Source organism: Homalodisca vitripennis, chromosome 2 (assembly GCF_021130785.1).
Source record: "Homalodisca vitripennis isolate AUS2020 chromosome 2, UT_GWSS_2.1, whole genome shotgun sequence".
NCBI lineage: Eukaryota > Metazoa > Arthropoda > Insecta > Hemiptera > Cicadellidae > Homalodisca > Homalodisca vitripennis.
This window is the reverse complement of record NC_060208.1, coordinates 55,928,855-55,948,369: the sequence shown is the minus strand read 5'-3', so window position 1 is coordinate 55,948,369 and position 19,515 is coordinate 55,928,855. Positions and strand designations below refer to the sequence as shown.

General features: G+C 32.7%; 1 protein-coding gene across 4 annotated transcripts in view; it reads left to right on the top strand.

Annotated features, from left to right (window-relative positions):
- LOC124353985 (rRNA N6-adenosine-methyltransferase ZCCHC4-like) overlaps positions 1-15,207 on the top strand; it is a 34,510-nt gene extending 19,303 nt beyond the window's left edge. For 3 of the 4 annotated variants that reach the window (XM_046804087.1, XM_046804089.1, XM_046804088.1), the window contains exons 8-11: positions 513-623; positions 7,055-7,221; positions 9,939-10,760; positions 15,070-15,207. In XM_046804087.1, the coding sequence (XP_046660043.1) occupies positions 513-623; positions 7,055-7,221; positions 9,939-10,760; positions 15,070-15,198 (1,229 nt within the window). In that variant the 3' untranslated portion in view covers positions 15,199-15,207. The remainder of the gene's footprint in view (positions 1-512; positions 624-7,054; positions 7,222-9,938; positions 10,761-15,069) is intronic. The other variant, XM_046804090.1, reaches the window with a different exon arrangement.
- Positions 15,208-19,515: the final 4,308 nt, after the last annotated feature.

Sequence of the window (19,515 nt, the reverse complement as noted above, 5' to 3'; positions counted from 1 at the left end):
TTTATTTCATGCTCATATTCAGTCATATATCTTATGGGATATATCACACACAAAATTTGGATATATCACACACCCTGTATAGCACATCTGTTTTATTATAGAAACTATACTTGGAAGAATTACAAAATAAATATTAAAAATTAATGCAATTGTTGTTTTACAATATCGTTTATACCCATTAAATCTTTGTGTTTCAAAGTGGAATTTTACTTTCATCCACACTAATATATAACGTTTTGTTTTGCTCCAAAAAATATGTGGTACATTAAATTTTATTGAATTTGTGGGTTTTCAAACCATGTTCTCATTTAGTTTGAAAACAGTGATGACAACTCTGTTGAACAGGAGTTAGCTTGTGTATTTTAAAATAACATCAATTAAATTATTTCTTTAGATCTAATTCACTAACTCATAATAAAAATATGTTTACTTTCAATCATGTTTTATGAAATAGAAAATACAAGTATATGTATAATTTAATGTGTGTAAATTTAATTCATAATTTTTTACAGTGATATGGTTTTTCCCGTACTTTCGTGAACGTCAGATTATTGAGAAGTGCCCTCAACTGATGATGATGGACTATAAGGTTGAGTACGACAATCACAAGGAGTTCAACAATGGTAATCCAATTATTGTATAACTCTGATATCATTTAACCATTGGAGTTTACTTCGTATCAGATTTGTGCCTTTGGTTTGGAATAAAACTTTCTCCATTTCTTCGGATGTAAAAAAGCCTAAGTCATAAAATTTAGTATGCACAAAAAATATTAACATTTAAAAAGTACTTGTCAATTATTGTGTAAAACCTAAATTTTGTTATGTTTTGATGCATCATATTGAAATAGATAAATACGAGGGCATCCAGAAAGTAACAGACGTTTTTGAATGGTGTGGCAGTGGGCAGAGCTACAGCCGCCATCTTGGAGTCAAAATACTCTGGCATTCAGTTCGCATTGAGCTGTAGTCGCGCATGGTCTGTATCTTCTTTTCTCACTGTGATTAATTAAAATGTGTGCTGCAATTGATAATCCTGCCACTTGTGATGTGTGTTCAGCGATAAGATTTTTGGTGGCAAAAACCCATAAATCAATTGAAATATATCACCAACTGTGTAAAGTTTATGGAAATTGAATAATGAGTGAAAGCACAGTAAGGCACTGGTGTATTTACTTTAAAAATAGCTGGACCAATGTTCATGACGATAGTCATAGCAGTCAGCCTAGCCTAGTGATTAAAGACTTAATGTTGAAAATCAATGACAAAGTTTGTGAAAATCTCTGTTTCACAATGACTGAACTCTCAGAATACTTTTCACAAATTTCATTAAGTTTTCTTTATAACATTGTTGTAGGAAGCTTGGATACCAAAAATTTTGTGCCGGGTGGGTTCCAAAAATCATTACAGAAGACCACACAAAACAAATACTAGCTGCATTGTTAACTTTTCTTGATGAATACAACAAACATAGTCATGAATTTCTCGATTGTATTGTAACTGGTGATGAAATATTGGTGAAGCATGTTAATTGTGAAACAAAAATTCAGTCTATGGAATGAGGGCACACACATTCTCCAAAAAAACCCTAGAAAATGTCCACAAGCTCTGTCAGCGAGAACAATTATGGCAACTGTTTTTTGGGATGCTGAGAATGTGATTTTGGTTGATTTCCTCGAATAAGGTTCAAAAAACAACGTAGACAGGTACTGTGAAACATTGTAGAAGCTACGGTGAGCAATACAAAACAAGCGTAGGAGAAAATTGAACTCAAAAATTTTGTTTTTCCACGACAATGCATATCCCTGTACAGTCAATCGTACATGACAAGTCTTGGATGATATTGATTGGAAAGTGTATCATCCACCTTATAGCCCAGATCTGGCACCAAACGACTACCACCTCTTTGTAGCAATGAAGACCTGGCTCATAACAAAGCGCTTTGATAGTGATGCTGAACTTCATGCTGGCATTAACCAGTGATTAAGATCTCAGGCAGCAGATTTCTACAAAGCTGAAATTGAAAAACTTGTGTCACGTTGTACCTTATGGACAAAACACATGGGATTGGGTACCATTGAGGTCGTATTAATGAATACTCCATTTGCAAAGTTTACTTTTATGTTTAATTGTTGCAAATAAACATTAAAGCATCACTTCTAGATGTTAAAAATAAAATAATGTATTGCCACATTGTTGCCAAATAGAGTGATAATGAACTAAACGATATCATGGGGGTGGGCCTAATGGTTCCAACGTTTTATGGGAATTTAGCCAACGAACTTAATAATTATTAAAATTTTAAAATTGATTTCCCTTCATGTTGATATCGAGTTACAAGCGTGGACGTCAGCATCTTGGCTCGACATTGCAGCTGTAGTCAGAAAAAGTGAAGATTAGTAGACTAGAAGTCTAAAACATGAAGTCTAAAACTCGAAGTTGTACTCATAGTTAAAATCAAACTCAGAGACTCGGTTAAACTCGCCTAAAACAAAATTACGACGGTATTAGCTATTTATCAAGACAACTTAAGATTCATGACAACATGGTCTCATCAGAAGGACATCACCACACTATTATCCATATTAATATGCCAAATAAAACATCAACCAAGATAAGTTACTTTATATTACATTCAAAATTAAAGGTCTCACCTAAAAGGGCTAATTTATAATAAAAAAATGTAAATTTCATTTTCGGACAATGTGTGCGAGGAGTTGCTCGGCAGTAAGATGGTCAGTTAAAAAGATCCTGAGAGAAAAAATTAATACACGTGCCAATTAGGTTATTAATTTGCCAAGAATTTAATTCCAAGAACATTGGATGTAACTTAACCAGTAATGAGTAACAGGGTTGCAAAAATTTTCTGTACAGGTTTTACAAACAAAATAAGGAGCCTGTGGTTTGTCTTCGTCACCAAGCTTAATATCAACATATTCATTGTACGCCCTTTTCACAAAATCAATTATTGTTTCTTGATTTTCCTTTAATGTGCACTCACCACATATGTAGTAAAATATATCAGGATGATTAACACAGTTTTTATGGCATGAACTCATTGTTTTGCACAACACTTTTAAAACACTGATTAAAAAAAAGTTTGTAACCCAGTATTATTAGCCCGCTATTAATGTATGATATGTGGCATTTATTCGTAAGCGGAATGTGCTAACTAGACTAATCCAAAGTCTTTAAGTCCCATCAATGTATTGTTTGTTTTGAAGGCTGCAGATATCTAATAGAGGGATATCTGAGAAAAAGATTGGTCTCAGTTACACCTCTTCATTGAAACCAATACGCTTACCAGTTTGGCTTGTCCTGTGATGCTGCTTTGTACCAGTTGACTGTACTATACAGAGTATTTAAGAACCCTCCGGCAATATTTTCGGAATTTGTTCTTTGTGCCGAGACAAACAAAATATTTAAATTACCTGGGTTGGAAATCCTTAGTTTACCATCTGTCTGTATGTGTTTATTTTTTATTTTAGAAATCTGTAAAGAATATAAATTGTAATTTGGCACAATTCTTGTTCTTTCATTCTGAAATCAAGAGCAAAATTAATACTATATTAGAATCAGAAGGCTTTATTCTTGAACATAATAGTACAGAATTGGTGTCAATAAATTATTAACGTGCAAGAAACATATAATGTAATATAATCATATCACATTTCAAGATGGTGGATGGTTGGATTTGTTAAAGCTTACTACTATAAAAATTAATAAGGGTTTGAAAGTTTGTAAAGAATAATAAATACTAAATTTAAATACAAACATTATTTGTCATGTGGATCATAAAAATCAGTCGATGAAATAATGTAGATGTAAGCTTTTAACTATATTGTAACACACAGTTAATGATGCCATAAACATACAGACAGACAGATATTAATCTAAGCATTTCTAACCCATATGTATATATAACCTTTTTTATTTGCCTTGACCCAACTAACAAATTTCCAAAATATTACTAGAGAGTTTGCAACACAGTGTAAATGTTGAATAAAGTGAAAATATTATGAATTTAACCCTCTAAGTGGCAAGCGCCGTCTGAGACGTATGATTCACGCTGCTGCGAAGTGGCAAGCGCCGTCACAGCCGTCGCTTCACATTTAAGGCCGTTGCTCCGCAACCGTCCATTATTTTTAGGCCTAGTTTGAACTATCGTATTCTCCATGAAATTTCTTATACATATCATATAGTATAGCGTGTATTCATGTTACTAATGTTTGCTCGCTTAAATGATTCCGACGGTTTTCGTATGACCTGGCGGCAGACGAGAGAACAGCTGTCTACTTGTCTCGTCACTGTTTTGTTTGGCGACTTTGCGTACTGTTATTGTCAGTATATTATTGTTTATCGCGTTGTTCGTGTTAACCGGTAAATGTTTAGGTTATTCGTTCGTCATGGAAAATAGTAAAATATATAGTATATAGTATATAGTAAAATATATCAGGATGATTAACACAGTTTTTATGGCATGAACTCATTGTTTTGCACAACACTTTTAAAAACACTGATTAAAAAAAAGTTTGTAACCCAGTATTATTAGCCCGCTATTAATGTATGATATGTGGCATTTATTCGTAAGCGGAATGTGCTAACTAGACTAATCCAAAGTCTTTAAGTCCCATCAATGTATTGTTTGTTTTGAAGGCTGCAGATATCTAATAGAGGGATATCTGAGAAAAAGATTGGTCTCAGTTACACCTCTTCATTGAAAACCAATACGCTTACCAGTTTGGCTTGTCCTGTGATGCTGCTTTGTACCAGTTGACTGTACTATACAGAGTATTTTAAGAACCCTCCGGCAATATTTTCGGAATTTGTTCTTTGTGCCGAGACAAACAAAATATTTAAATTACCTGGGTTGGAAATCCTTAGTTTACCATCTGTCTGTATGTGTTTATTTTTTATTTTAGAAATCTGTAAAGAATATAAAATTGTAATTTGGCACAATTCTTGTTCTTTCATTCTGAAATCAAGAGCAAAATTAATACTATATTAGAATCAGAAGGCTTTATTCTTGAACATAATAGTACAGAATTGGTGTCAATAAATTATTAACGTGCAAGAAACATATAATGTAATATAATCATATCACATTTCAAGATGGTGGATGGTTGGATTTGTTAAAGCTTACTACTATAAAAATTAATAAGGGTTTGAAAGTTTGTAAAGAATAATAAATACTAAATTTAAATACAAACATTATTTGTCATGTGGATCATAAAAATCAGTCGATGAAATAATGTAGATGTAAGCTTTTAACTATATTGTAACACACAGTTAATGATGCCATAAACATACAGACAGACAGATATTAATCTAAGCATTTCTAACCCATATGTATATATAACCTTTTTTATTTGCCTTGACCCAACTAACAAATTTCCAAAATATTACTAGAGAGTTTGCAACACAGTGTAAATGTTGAATAAAGTGAAAATATTATGAATTTAACCCTCTAAGTGGCAAGCGCCGTCTGAGACGTATGATTCACGCCGCTGCGAAGTGGCAAGCGCCGTCACAGCCGTCGCTTCACATTTAAGGCCGTTGCTCCGCAACCGTCCATTATTTTTAGGCCTAGTTTGAACTATCGTATTCTCCATGAAATTTCTTATACATATCATATAGTATAGCGTGTATTCATGTTACTAATGTTTGCTCGCTTAAATGATTCCGACGGTTTTCGTATGACCTGGCGGCAGACGAGAGAACAGCTGTCTACTTGTCTCGTCACTGTTTTGTTTGGCGACTTTGCGTACTGTTATTGTCAGTATATTATTGTTTATCGCGTTGTTCGTGTTACCGGTAAATGTTTAGGTTATTCGTTCGTCATGGAAAATGTTGGGGTACTTTGGGATTATACCGACTACACCAGTATGAGGAACACAAACAAGTAAATTTATAGAAAAAAAAAACATTATAGAACGAAAAAGCAACTCTTCAATTACAAACTTACAATGATTATTAATTGTTAATGGGTTTCCTGTGATGCCCAGAAAGCAGCAATATCAAGGATGAGTGAGTCTAGTGGATTTCCGCCTTCAGCAGCAACTGCCAACCGCAACGCATATTTTAGATGTAGGCAACTAGTCATGATCTTGTAAAAAACGAATGGGTAAATCCCAAATTCTCATAGTGTCATCCATCACCAATCTATTACACACACAGTAAAACACGGAAGTACAACAAAGTGACAGACACTTCGGCACGAAAAGTACAAGAATGCGGCGCACAAGCTGAACGGGCGGCGAGAATCTGTAGTCACGATATCTACTAGATCGCTCGACTTTGACCTCTATCTAAGGATGGGGAGGGGTTTGCGATAAGACAATTCCTGTTTTATATTTACGAAATATACTGTGCTATGACAAACTAAGCCACTATTATACTATTATAGGCCCTACACTACTGGGAGGAAAAGACAAGCCCCTTCTAGTGACTCGGGAGTAAAAAAACCAGTTTATACATAGATTTAGTTTTTCCCATCTAACTCTTTTGTTCTTGTAAATAGAAAAAAATGTATAAGAAGTAATTTGTTTAGAATAAAATTGTGTATATTCTGTGAATTTGACATTATTTTGTAGCTCCAGTAGTTTCAAAGTGACAGACAGTAAAACTTAAAATTATTTTTTCTAAAAAAATTTTTTTACACATCTACAATGATATTAATCTGAAAATAATGGTAAGGCACCAAATATTATATTTATTCTTATTCTATAGTTCATAAGGAAAACAAAAATATATAATGTTGCTAGGTTATCACTTAGATAATATTTTCTAAAAATAAGTTTAACGATCACGGCAATTTACCCAAAAACGGCCTGCCACTGAGATCACAAATGACCGCCACTTATAGGGTTAAGGAATATGAAGTTACCAAAGCAACTTAAGTATTAAAAATATTAGTTAGTAAAGTACTTTAATTTAAGTAGTGTTAGTTCATTTAGTACAAATTAAAGAGGAATTAATGTTATGAATTATTGACATTTTATTTTAAACAATATAATTATTAAAGTTGTAATAAATCTGTATCATTATTATGGCAGGCAAGAAGGGGCGAAAGTTAGGATCTCCAGTGCGGATGTTTACCAACATTGTGGCGAAAGAGTTTGTCCTTCCAAGAACTGAGGGCTATTGGCTTTGCAAGCCTTGTGCAAAGTGGGCCTCACCTGAAAACAGACACTGTGTCAAATGCAAAGCTTGCACATCCAAGGTTAGTTTCATGAATTGAGATCTATTCCAGTTAAAAACATTGGAGCCAAATGGAACTCATCTGCATGCCAAAAGATTGATCATAAAAAAATGTTCATTCCTGTAAACCCATTAAATCATAATAAACAATTTAATACAAATAGTAGTAAATGTTATTAAAACAGTACTTTTCCAATATAGTTTATTTTTTGGATGAGGCCTTTTGAAACCAAAGGGTTCATCATCAAGTGACTCCACAAATAAATATTTACGTTATTTGTATTACAAATAATATTAAAATACCAAATGTTGTAAATATGCAAATACAAAAATTTTTAAATATTTCAGCCAGTATGAAAAATTAGATATGACTACAGTATAATTTGTGAATAAATTGAGAAGAAAGAATACTGGAATTTTTAATTTTTTTTATTTTTAAATAGGGCCTTCTTCATTGTTATTTGAGTTTGTCTCTATTTCTGTTTATGTGCAGTGTTTCCCAAGCATTTAAGTTCATTGGTTTTGTTAATTCTTTTTTTTAATTTTATATTCTGTGTCCTGATTCTATGCAGTGCTTGGCTACAGCAGATTTTTCAACTCTTCTATATTTTGTGTGTGATAAATGCTCTTTGAATTGTGTTTTATTGTTTTTTGTTTGTTCAATATAAATTTTGCCTGATTTATTATCATTTGAAATTTTGTTTTTAGGTTTTCCAAAAATTTGGGATAGTTTGTTGTTTATTCTGTGAGTGACAGACGCGACGAGGAGTTTGTAAATAAACCACTTTTTTCCGATAATCCAGGTTACTGCCAACAACATTTCATAAATCATAATCCATAGAGTAAGAAATAAATACATTGAAATAGCGAATGATTATCAATGCCGAAGTCCAAATACGTTTTTTCAAATGCATTTGTATTACTGTAAAAGTTGGTGCCATCAAAAGACATTGCCGGTAGTCTATAGAATTCCATGTGCAACGTAAAATAACGTTATCGGCAGTGAACGTATTAAACATAGCATCAGTTAACATAGCAGATAGCATAACATAGTTGATGAAACTATTTTCATTATTCTTTATGGTAATAGCCTATTTTTCAATACAGCTGGGACCTGCGAAAGTCATTGTTTCCCTCGTAGAGTTTCCTTCTCCCAAACATTTCTTTCCCTGTACAAACAATTGAGATTCACGGTTTGGCCAACAGGAGCACTAATGATTTTTGTTGTAAAATTATGAGGAAAAAGCAGTAAATTTTGTTTCATTTAACTTTTAGTTAACCAATTTTATTTTTAAACATCTGATTTTAACAAAAAATACATTTTAAAATAGTGTTGCATGCCCTTGTGAAAGAATTATTACTAGATTATGAAATTTCAGATAATATTTTTAAAGATTTCATGTGCTTTATTGCATTGTGATGAAAAGTATCATTTAATACTTGTCTCAAAAGTCGTATTACAGTGCTCAATAGCATTTTCCAAATGTAAATGCAATCTCATCTCTCAATAGATCACTTTTGAGACTAGTAATGGAATGTACTATTAACCCTTTCAGGGCCAGGACCAAATATTAGATGTTGCAAAATGTTTCCACATCTCATATCCCCTTGTGACTAGTCAAAAGTGCCAGGCTAAAATTGGCGATTTTGCAGTCTCTTAGATTAAAATTTATAATTTTTCATAAAAATTAGAGAATGACCTAAAAGTTGCACCAAATTACTCGTATAGATATATACTATCAACAACAAAAAATATATAGATGTAGTTTTAAGTAATTTAAAATTAAAAAAATAATGTTTTAATAGATTACATAAAATATTTTTTATTTATTATTTTGTAAATAACTAAAAAAGGAAAAATAATTTTAATGTGGGAAGCTATTTTATTATATTGTACATTTAGAAAGGAACAACCATACCAAATTTTGTGTTATTTCTCTCATAAATAAAATTTGTATGACACATTTTGTATATATACGCATAATTGTATTTCGCAACATTTTATAAGTCTTAAAGCAACTGGCTCTTACATTGCAAGAAACTCAAAATAAATATTCACATTATGGATGTACCAGTAAACAGATGATTTTAGGATCCATAAACAGTTTCAATACAGTTAAAAAACACTATTTACCAAGAAATATTTACACAATTTTATTTGAAATTTATTTACACTTTTTCTATTTACAAATGTGCTACTTTCAATTTCACTCCCGTGAGATCGCAAATTGTCAGTCATTGTAACTACTACACACAATAGCTAAGCAAGTAACAACTAACACTACTAATATTTACAACCACAAAATCAAATAATAAAGAAGAATCCAGCATACCATGGTACGATTACACTAAAGCATAAAGAATTAACAACAAAAGATCGAGTCAGCTGAGAGTGTCACGTGAAAATTACAAAATAAAAATGCATAGACCTCCAAAATAAAAATGTAATGATATTAATTATCTACAAATATACCAGAGAATAAAAAAACAAAACTTTAACCATTTTAGGTTGTATTTATTTAAGGAAACGACAAATATCAAGGAGACTATATATTGCCACCTGGCACTTTTCGTGTATGTCACCGACGGCAATATTTTACCGCCTGGCACTTTTCAGACGCGATCTATGACGGTATGTCTAAGTTGAAGAATTGGTCACACTGCTTTAATTGTGAGAGATGTCTTCCCTTACCTCACACTTGTTCACCTCTCATGTCTCTGTCTGTTGCAATGTTGCAGGATGGCAGAACGTACAAGCATTGTGACACCTGTAACTGCTGTGTCAAACCCCAGTGGTCACACTGCTTTAATTGTGAGAGATGTCTTCCCTCACCTCACACTTGTTCACCTCTCATGTCTCTATCTGTTGCAATGTTGCAGGATGGCAGAACGTACAAGCATTGTGACACCTGTAACTGCTGTGTCAAACCCCAGTGGTCACACTGTTTTAATTGTGAGAGATGTCTTCCCTCACCTCACACTTGTTCACCTCTCATGTCTCTATCTGTTGCAATGTTGCAGGATGGCAGAACGTACAAGCATTGTGACACCTGTAACTGCTGTGTCAAACCCCAGTGGTCACACTGCTTTAATTGTGAGAGATGTCTTCCCTCACCTCACACTTGTTCACCTCTCATGTCTCTATCTGTTGCAATGTTGCAGGATGGCAGAATGTACAAGCATTGTGACACCTGTAACTGCTGTGTCAAACCCCAGTGGTCACACTGCTTTAATTGTGAGAGATGTCTTCCCTTACCTCACACTTGTTCACCTCTCATGTCTCTGTCTGTTGCAATGTTGCAGGATGGCAGAACGTACAAGCATTGTGACACCTGTAACTGCTGTGTCAAACCCCAGTGGTCACACTGCTTTAATTGTGAGAGATGTCTTCCCTCACCTCACACTTGTTCACCTCTCATGTCTCTGACTGTTGCAATGTTACAGGATGGCAGAACGTACAAGCATTGTGACACCTGTAACTGCTGTGTCAAACCCCAGTGGTCACACTGCTATAATTGTGAGAGATGTCTTCCCTCACCTCACACTTGTTCACCTCTAACTGTAAGTTTGTCACTTATAAATTACATAGGGATGGTTCAATGCTCGATACTGTGTCTCTTTATATACAATTCAGATATCAAAAGTTTCAACATAATTAAATTATATTAAATTATGTGAGAGAAAAGGAGTTTCTAGTTTTGTTGTGTAAAAAAATTGTTTTTTTGGAGTCCTCTGTTACTAAAAAAAGTTATGTTCAAAGTATTATCTATGGCTTAAATACTGGACTAATTTTGCTGAAATAAGGCATGTTTAATATTTTTGTAGTGGTTTCATACTCTATGTCCTTCCTTTTTTTAATGTTTTATTTTTAAGGGAGTTTTACCTTGTAAATCAGATTTTGCCAACAAAACTTTTATTTCAAAAATGTTGATTTAAAAATTCTTCAACACTTACAAAAGTTGCAATTTTAATATGGCGTAAAAATGCCATTAAGCTATGGTAAAGGCCATGCAGATTCTTTGGTTTTGAAGACATTAGGTATTTATCTACTTTATGAATACTTCCATTATGCTTTGTTTTTTCGTATACTCCATAAATTATGATTATTTGCCAAAATATTCTTGATTTGTTTTGATCAAAAGGACAAAATTTTATTGCTTAATTAACTTTTTTTTTATTTTCACAGTTTTAGCTTTATTAGATGATTATAAGAGATGTGATCTTTTCCTATATAAAAATATAATATATGCCATAGTAGCTGAATAACACTCTGCCAATCCAGAAGTTTCGGATCACCCTGGTGCTTGTGAATATAAAGTTTGGCACAGAACGGGAGATTATATTTGGGATAGCTATAATATAGTAGTACTATTTATAAATAGTTTGAGACATGAGTAATAATTTCATTAACTTTCTTTTCAAAAAATAATCTTCAAACAACTTTCTTTCCATGTTTGGTAGGGATGTAAGTTTCAAGTAGAAATCTCAATGTTTAATAGTTATTGTTTGAAGCCAAAGTATTTAGCTTTAACAACTTAGTTGACAAAATGAAAATTTAAAAAATATTTTAAATCATATAGCTCAAATTTTAGGACTAATTATTGATGTATTGTTAATTTTTCTTTTATGCGTAAGAGTTCAGCTAACGATATAACAGTAGACTGAGTTCTAGGTAATAAATAGTTAATAAAACAACCCCAACCCTATTACTATTTTTTATATTGCTATATGACTTTGAATTCAGTAATGATTCAATCATTGTGCTCACTTCCTGTTGTGATAACATCTGACAGTCAGCTGCCTGATGTTAATTTGAGTTTGTTTATGCCATAGTTTAATGTTTATATGGTGTAATGGCTAAGTCCAACAATGTCAGCTTTCGTTTTTTGTGACTGATACACCCAGCAAACCTCACTAGTTTTCGAAAATGACACAAAAAATCCAAAATAATTTTATATTGTTTGTTCATGTTATTGTTTAGTATGTGTACATTGAATTTTGTATTTTTAAAATAATTAAAAGACATTTGAGACAAATAATTAAAAAGCCAGTCAATGCCTTTGTTAACATTTTCATTATTAATTCACAATTTAAGATCTGTACAATTATTATTTCTCTTCATATTTCAGTTAATTTTTGATAAAAATTGTTCAAGCAACTTGCAATGTCCTTACAAATAACCCATAAATAAATATGTGTATTCAATCTGATACCAAAATATTTTCATATTTTCAAATTTATCCAAACAAAAATGTGGGTGAATAAAAACAAACCTGCATCAACCAAGGTAATTATTTTTTTACTGCTCTATAGTTTAAGCAGATAAAATGTTTGAAAACTCCTTTACTACAGGGTCCGGCAAAAAAACCTCCCTGATTTCAATAGGCATTTGCAAAAAGAATAAGAAACATACAGAACAATTACTTATATTTGTGAACAGCCTATGTGATGCCATTTTACATCACTTAGTACACTTTACTTGGTTTTGAAAATTATGTCCGATAAGTGATTTCCTCCATTGTTAAGACATTCACGAAGTCCTTCCCTGAAGTTTTCCATAGTTCTTCGTGTAACTTCCCTTGGAATGGCTGCAACTTCCTGCCTAATGGCATCTTTTAGTTCTTGCAGAGTTCTGGGACGATGTTTGTACACTTCAGCCTTTAGGTAGCCCCACAGAAAGAAATCTCAAGGTGATAAGTTGGGTGACTTTGGGGGCCAGGAAATGTCTCCTCTTAAAGAAACAAGACGTCTAGGGAACAACTCTCTTAACATTTCCATGGACCGCCAAGCAGTGTGACCTGTGGCTCCGTCCTGTTGGAACCAAACTTCTTCTTCCTCATGGTCTACAACAAACTGGTTGATCTTGGGTCGGAGAAATGTCTATCATGTGACAATAGCGATCGGCACTGACCGTTATGTTTGTCCATCTTCTTAAAAAAAAAGTACGGTCCCCACACACCAAATTCCGCAACGGCGCACCAAACTGTAACTTTTGGGCTGTGTAGTGGTTATTGTTGGAGTTCCCTAGGATTTTCTGCAGCCCAGTAGTGGAAATTCTGTTTGTTAACAGTTCCACACAAGTGGAAGTGGGCTTCATCAGAAGAAATGAAGACAGCATTTGGGGGAATGTTTTGCAAAATGTCATCACATGCAGTCCTGCGAGTTTCATAATCTTTTTCAGACAACCATTATTTTGTAGGGATGCAGATGAAGTTCCTTATGCAGAATTCTCCTTACACTCCTTTCTGACAATCCCAGGGCAGCTGCATGTTTAACCGCTGAACGCTTAGGAGACTGTTGGATGGATGTTCTCACTTGCACCACATTCTCCGCTGTTATTGCAGTACGAGGTCGGCCATTTGGTTTTCTTTCTAGTGCTGACCCTGTTTGTCTAAAGTTTGACACCCACAGTCTAATCGTTTTCGCATCAGGAACACTATCACGTCGGCCAAGTTCGAGTTGAATCCGAAACGCTCGTTGAGTAGAAATCACAGAACCGCCCGCCATTTTTAATAAACACCTCCACAACAAATGCCCTATGCTCACCGAGCCAAGCCATGGCGAACACTGAAAATGGCACGTACGTCACTACGGAACAATACCCTCCAATTCTCCATCCCCACTACAACTCACGCGGTGGCTTGCTCAAACCGGGGAGGTTTTTTTTGCCGAACCCTGTATTAGTGTTGAAGATACAATTCTCCTTGTAAACCAATACAATTTTTGTCAACACTGTTCAGTCTTTATGGCATCAGAAGTCTGAAAATCCATGGACTAAAAGGGTAATAATCCATTTGACTATTTCAGTGGATTATGCATTGAAAAGATTTATGCAATAAATATTCACTGACAACCTCCACAAACCAATAAGAACTAATGTAAATCTCAATAAATACACATTTTATAAGTATATGAGACAAATATTTTTCTAATAATGCAATGCTCTATACAGGGTGTAACAAAAAAGTTGTGCTGGCTATGTATTTTCAAATTCTGTGTGCGATTCTGAGCTAAAAATGAAGTATTCTTTTTTTCCAATTTCCTCTTCGTTTAGCCGCTAGCCACCATTTTTTATTCATTAATTATTATCTGAAACTAGTAAAACTAAGAAACCAAATTTGGCACATAGGTTTGAATAGGTAAGAAGAAAGCTTTAGCTTTACTAGTTATAGAGATAATAATTTGTTAATAAAAATACAAAATGGCAGCTAACGTCTAAACAAATATTGAAAAAAAAAGATATTGAAATAAAGTTATTCTTCATTTTTAGCTTAGAATTACACACAGAATTTGAAAATACATAGCCAGCCCAATCTTTTTATTTCACCCTGTATATAGATCAAATAATGTTCAGAATGAAATGTTTAAATCGAATATGGTGGAATCGTGGTTCTTTTCAACCAATTTTCAAATTTTAATAGATGATTAAAATGTACATGATTTATTTGATTTTGTATTAATAGGTTAAACTTCCTATTGTTACTAAAATAAGAAAAAGCTATTAAAATTTTATCTAACATATAAATAATTCTTGTAATTTCAAGTTAAGTACAAATAAATTTACTTGACTTTGTGCTTATTACTTGATTAGTGCTCCACTATACGAGTATAGCAGTGTGCACTACTCAAGAGACAACTTAGCTAATATAACTTGTAACTGTAGAGACATCTCTACATTTCTTCCTAACATATGGATTAACAATTTGGATTATAATAACTAAGCTGTTTAAAAAACTTTGTCTGTAAATACAAATCTAAAACTTACCTCAGTGCAAACATTTCTACTACTAAAATAAATTTAAAACTTTAAAAAATAAGTTATGTATTGTTATTACTATAACATTTATGTTGTGTTTGTTTTTTTTTTCAGGAAAAAGAACCATGTAAAAAAGAAAATATAACGCCCAGGCACAAACGGATGAAGATAATGAAGATCAAAACTAAATCTAAGTCGGTGAAAAGAAATATACAAAATGTGATGAGGAATAAAAAAAGTTAGAATTGTTAATGATGCTTAGATAGTTTTTTTTCCTATTCCATTGGAATTTACTAACAATGCAATCAAAATCTGTCAATATATTATATGTATTGGTCTTGTTTTGACAATTTCTTAGACAGAGGCGAATATACTTGGTTTTTAGAAGATGTAGGGCTATAAAAACCAACAGGTAGAGAGGAGTTATGAGATACTCCCTTTAAAACTATTCACAAAAGCCAAATAGTGAAGTCTGTGACTCCTAAAGTCAAGTTTTAAAGGTATAATATATACCATAAAACACCAATTTAATTAGTTTATTCAGTATGAACCATAATACAGCTGACTGTCTACAGTCTAGAATTGTGGTTCCCAGTTTCAGTGCATTTTAAGTATATATATTCAGATCATATATTAAACACCTAAATTTTTGTCAAGAAAATAAGAAAATATCCAGTATACCCAAGATGGTCTCATTGCAGGCAGCAAAAAGACAAATTTTTTCATTAAATTAAGAGGTAGAGTCAAAAAGTTTTGGAATCAATGTTCAAAATTTGCCAGTCATAATTTTACTTTGCAGCAGTTTGTGTTCCTCTGGGTGGGGGAATATAAAAAGTGTGAGTGTTGTTTTGAAATCTGGAGGCATCAAATATATTGTACAAATTATTCCGATGTATAAAGCAAATGATACATTCCTTAAATCAAACTATAGACCTATTTCCTTGTTACCATCTATATCAAAAGTTTTTTAAAAAGTAGTAGTATATAATAGACTGAAGACTTATATAGAACAAAACAACATTATCAACGACACCCAACATAGGTTTAGGAAACAACTCAACCGTCACAGCAGCAGTTAGTTTTATAGAATCGGTCATAAATTCAATGGACAAAGGGGAAGTTGTTATTGGAATTTTTATGGACTTCTCTAAGGCCTTTGACAATAGACAATATACTTTATTTGTACAATTCATAGAGAATTATAAAAGCGTCAATAAAAAATGTCATAATAGCGTAATTACAGTTTTAAAACATGGTCTCATCAGGTAAGTTCAAATTAGTCATAATGATGGTTCAAAGTTGTCCAGTTCAAAAATTCGTCAATAGAATAAAAAGAATTTGACAGTGTTGATCACCATCTTTTGTTATCAATATTAAATGATATTGGAGTTAGAGGTATTGCACTGAATTGGTTCAAATCATACTTGACTGGTAGGAAACAGTTTGTTGAAATAGCTTATAAGTCGACAAATAGAACTTTAACAAGATTTAAATCTAAATTAGAGCAAAGCGTGATTGGAGTCCCACAAGGGTCAAATCTTGGACCTCTTCTCTTCTCATGCTATTTGAGGAATATTGAAAGCAAACTATCTTATATTGCAAACAGTACGTTGTGTTTATTTGCAGATGATACAAATCTAAAGGTTTCTGGAATTTCTAAAGAAGAAGTTGAAGTTGAATTCATCTCAGCAATCGAATTAGCTAATCTGCAACAGTTTTTTAACAGCAAAAAAATTAATTTAAATTATGAGAGAACTTCCTATGGGATATAACATATACAGATTACCAGAACCAGACCTTCCATCTGCCAGAATAACTGAGACTTCTGTATCCTCAACATTTATAATATGCACAGACAAATCAGGTTTAGATAAATGTGGGTGTTCAACACTGGGCTATAAACCACATGGAGCAATACTGTACATTTGACATACAAAAAGAAATAATACAAAACACATACAACTCGCAAAAACCTACGCACAACAATCTCATAAGCTTAAAGAATCAACTATCTAGGGAAACTTGGGACTCTTGTTATTAAATAAAATAAGGTAGGCGAAGCATATATATTTCTATTTTAGCACATATTTTCAGTTTGTACTAGACTAGACTTGCCATAAGGTAAAATGTAGAGTCAAACAACAAAGGGGAAATACTTATAACAAGGAAAAAGAAGAGTTCTTGAAAACACAAGATAAGTTTCTCATAACGGGGGAAGTTCAAGACAGACTGTTTCAGACATTGAAATATAAATTCAACATGGCTGGAAATTGCTGAGAGATTTTAAAAGAATTGTTAATTTCTTTGGTGAACATTTCACAAAAATAGTTTAAGACAAATTTGGAAACAAAGATCCAGTACAAGTCATGTAACATATCCAAGAGAGACTATAACCACTTTGGATCTAACAACAGCTGATAAGATGGACAAAATTACAGGTAGATCAGTAAGGAACTCAATTATTGCTAGAATGTATGAAATATCAACAAAGATCCTAAAATGTTATTCAGAACTTCTAACACTGCTTGTGAAAAATCACAAATTTGTCCATTGAGAAAGGGATTTTCCATCCAAATTAAAACAAATCAATCAGAAATTGAAATAAGAAAATCCTAAAAGCATTGCTAATAATAGACCAATCTCATGGTTTCCACACATATGTAGACACACAGACAGACAAAAAATGAAATTTTTAGCCTGTCGAGTGATAGGCTTCTTCTCTAACGCTCAGCCAATAAATTTTACATTGGTATTGTGATTCAATATCACTTTGTTTCCTTTTTTAAATTAAGATACTCTCTCTTTAAACGTGTTTCTCTAATTTTCAAAGAGGTGTAAGTAAAATTTGTCAAAAGTATTGCTTTATATTGTAAGACATACGTAATTATTAGTATAACAAAATTCATAGAATCACTGTATAGATAGTTGCTGGAAAGGAAGTCTTGTATTACAATTCAAAACAAACATCCTCCGGATGTAAGTGGATACACACATCCGCCCAGACACTGATGATGAACAAACAGGAAATGCTTGTTTAAGCAGCAGAAATTTTTATTTCTAAAAATCATGCGACGATGTAAGAGACAGCCATGCTGATATCAAAAATTGGTAGGCTACGCACCAATTACGATGGAGAGATTTGGCATAGGCGTGGTCAGGAGAGCTGGCGGGGGCAACATCGAAAATCAGGAACAACGAGGGAGATGAATGAAGTCGGTGAGTCGATTCGGAAGGCAAAGTCCGGGAGTGCCAGTGCAAGTGTTTGTGTGTGGCAAAAAAATCTTTTAGGCGAAATAGTGTCAAATGTAAACAAAATCTAAGTTAAGAAAATCTTGTATTTAATTTTAGGAACGTAATATATATCAGGATTCATTAATCATTTTAATATGTCTCATTTAAAATTCCAAGGTACCTGTACCTAAAGTGATAAAAAGAAAAAGATTATCATGTGTAGAAATAAAATTAATAGTTTGATATTGAAATTCATCTTTTCATATTCCATATATTTTATGTAAATGCTCTCAATTTTGAAAAGTCACTTAATTGTTTTAATCATGTAAATTTATCTAAATGTTTAGATATTTTAAAAGAGAGTTTTCTCACGTTAGTTCATGAACACATGTTTATTGAAACACTACAACATTTATTATGATGTTTGACTAATAAATGTTATAAAAAAATCAATGAAACATAACTTGTAATAAATAATTCAATATTAAACGTAATTAGTATTAAAGTTTTGTGTTCAATATGTATGTTGATAATATCCATTGTTATTTAAAATTTAAATCAATATAATGAGATGCTGTTACAATTAAAATATGTGTTGGTTCATTTGAGGGTGTTATATTGCCAATTGAACCTACTATTTAAATCCTCTCACAACAGCCTTTGCTCATAATACATTTTAATATTTCACAATCTTAATCTAAACGATATATACCGGGTGAGTTTTTTAAAGTGATCCAATAGCTAACTTTTTAATTACACAACTTAGCACCACACTTTAAATTTGGAACTTGCTCAATTTTAAGTTTCACTCAGGAATACACTTTCAAATTGTTTGAAGAAGGCCGCCATTTTCCAATATGGCAGCCAACTTTAAAATCTTTTATGGAACACCCTGTATTTTATGTTGTTTTTAGATTCTACTCTACAAAATAAGACATTTTTGCTTTTCAAAGTTTTTCTATATCTCTAATAGTTCAGGAGCTACGTGGTACTGGAAGTTTTCGGACTGATGATGTAAACTTCCAAGCTCCTGAACAATTAGAGATATTGAAAAACTCTCAAAAGCAAAAATGTCTTATTTTGTAGAGTAGAATCTAAAAACAACATAAAATACAGGGTGTTCCATAAAAGATTTTAAAGTTGGCTGCCATATTGGAAAATGGCGGCCTTCTTCAAAAAATTTGAAAGTGTATTCCTGAGTGAAACTTAAAATTGAGCAAGTTCCAAATTTAAAGTGTGGTGCTAAGTTGTGTAATTAAAAAGTTATCTATTGGATCGCTTTAAAAAACTCACCCGGTATATATATATATATATATATATATATATATA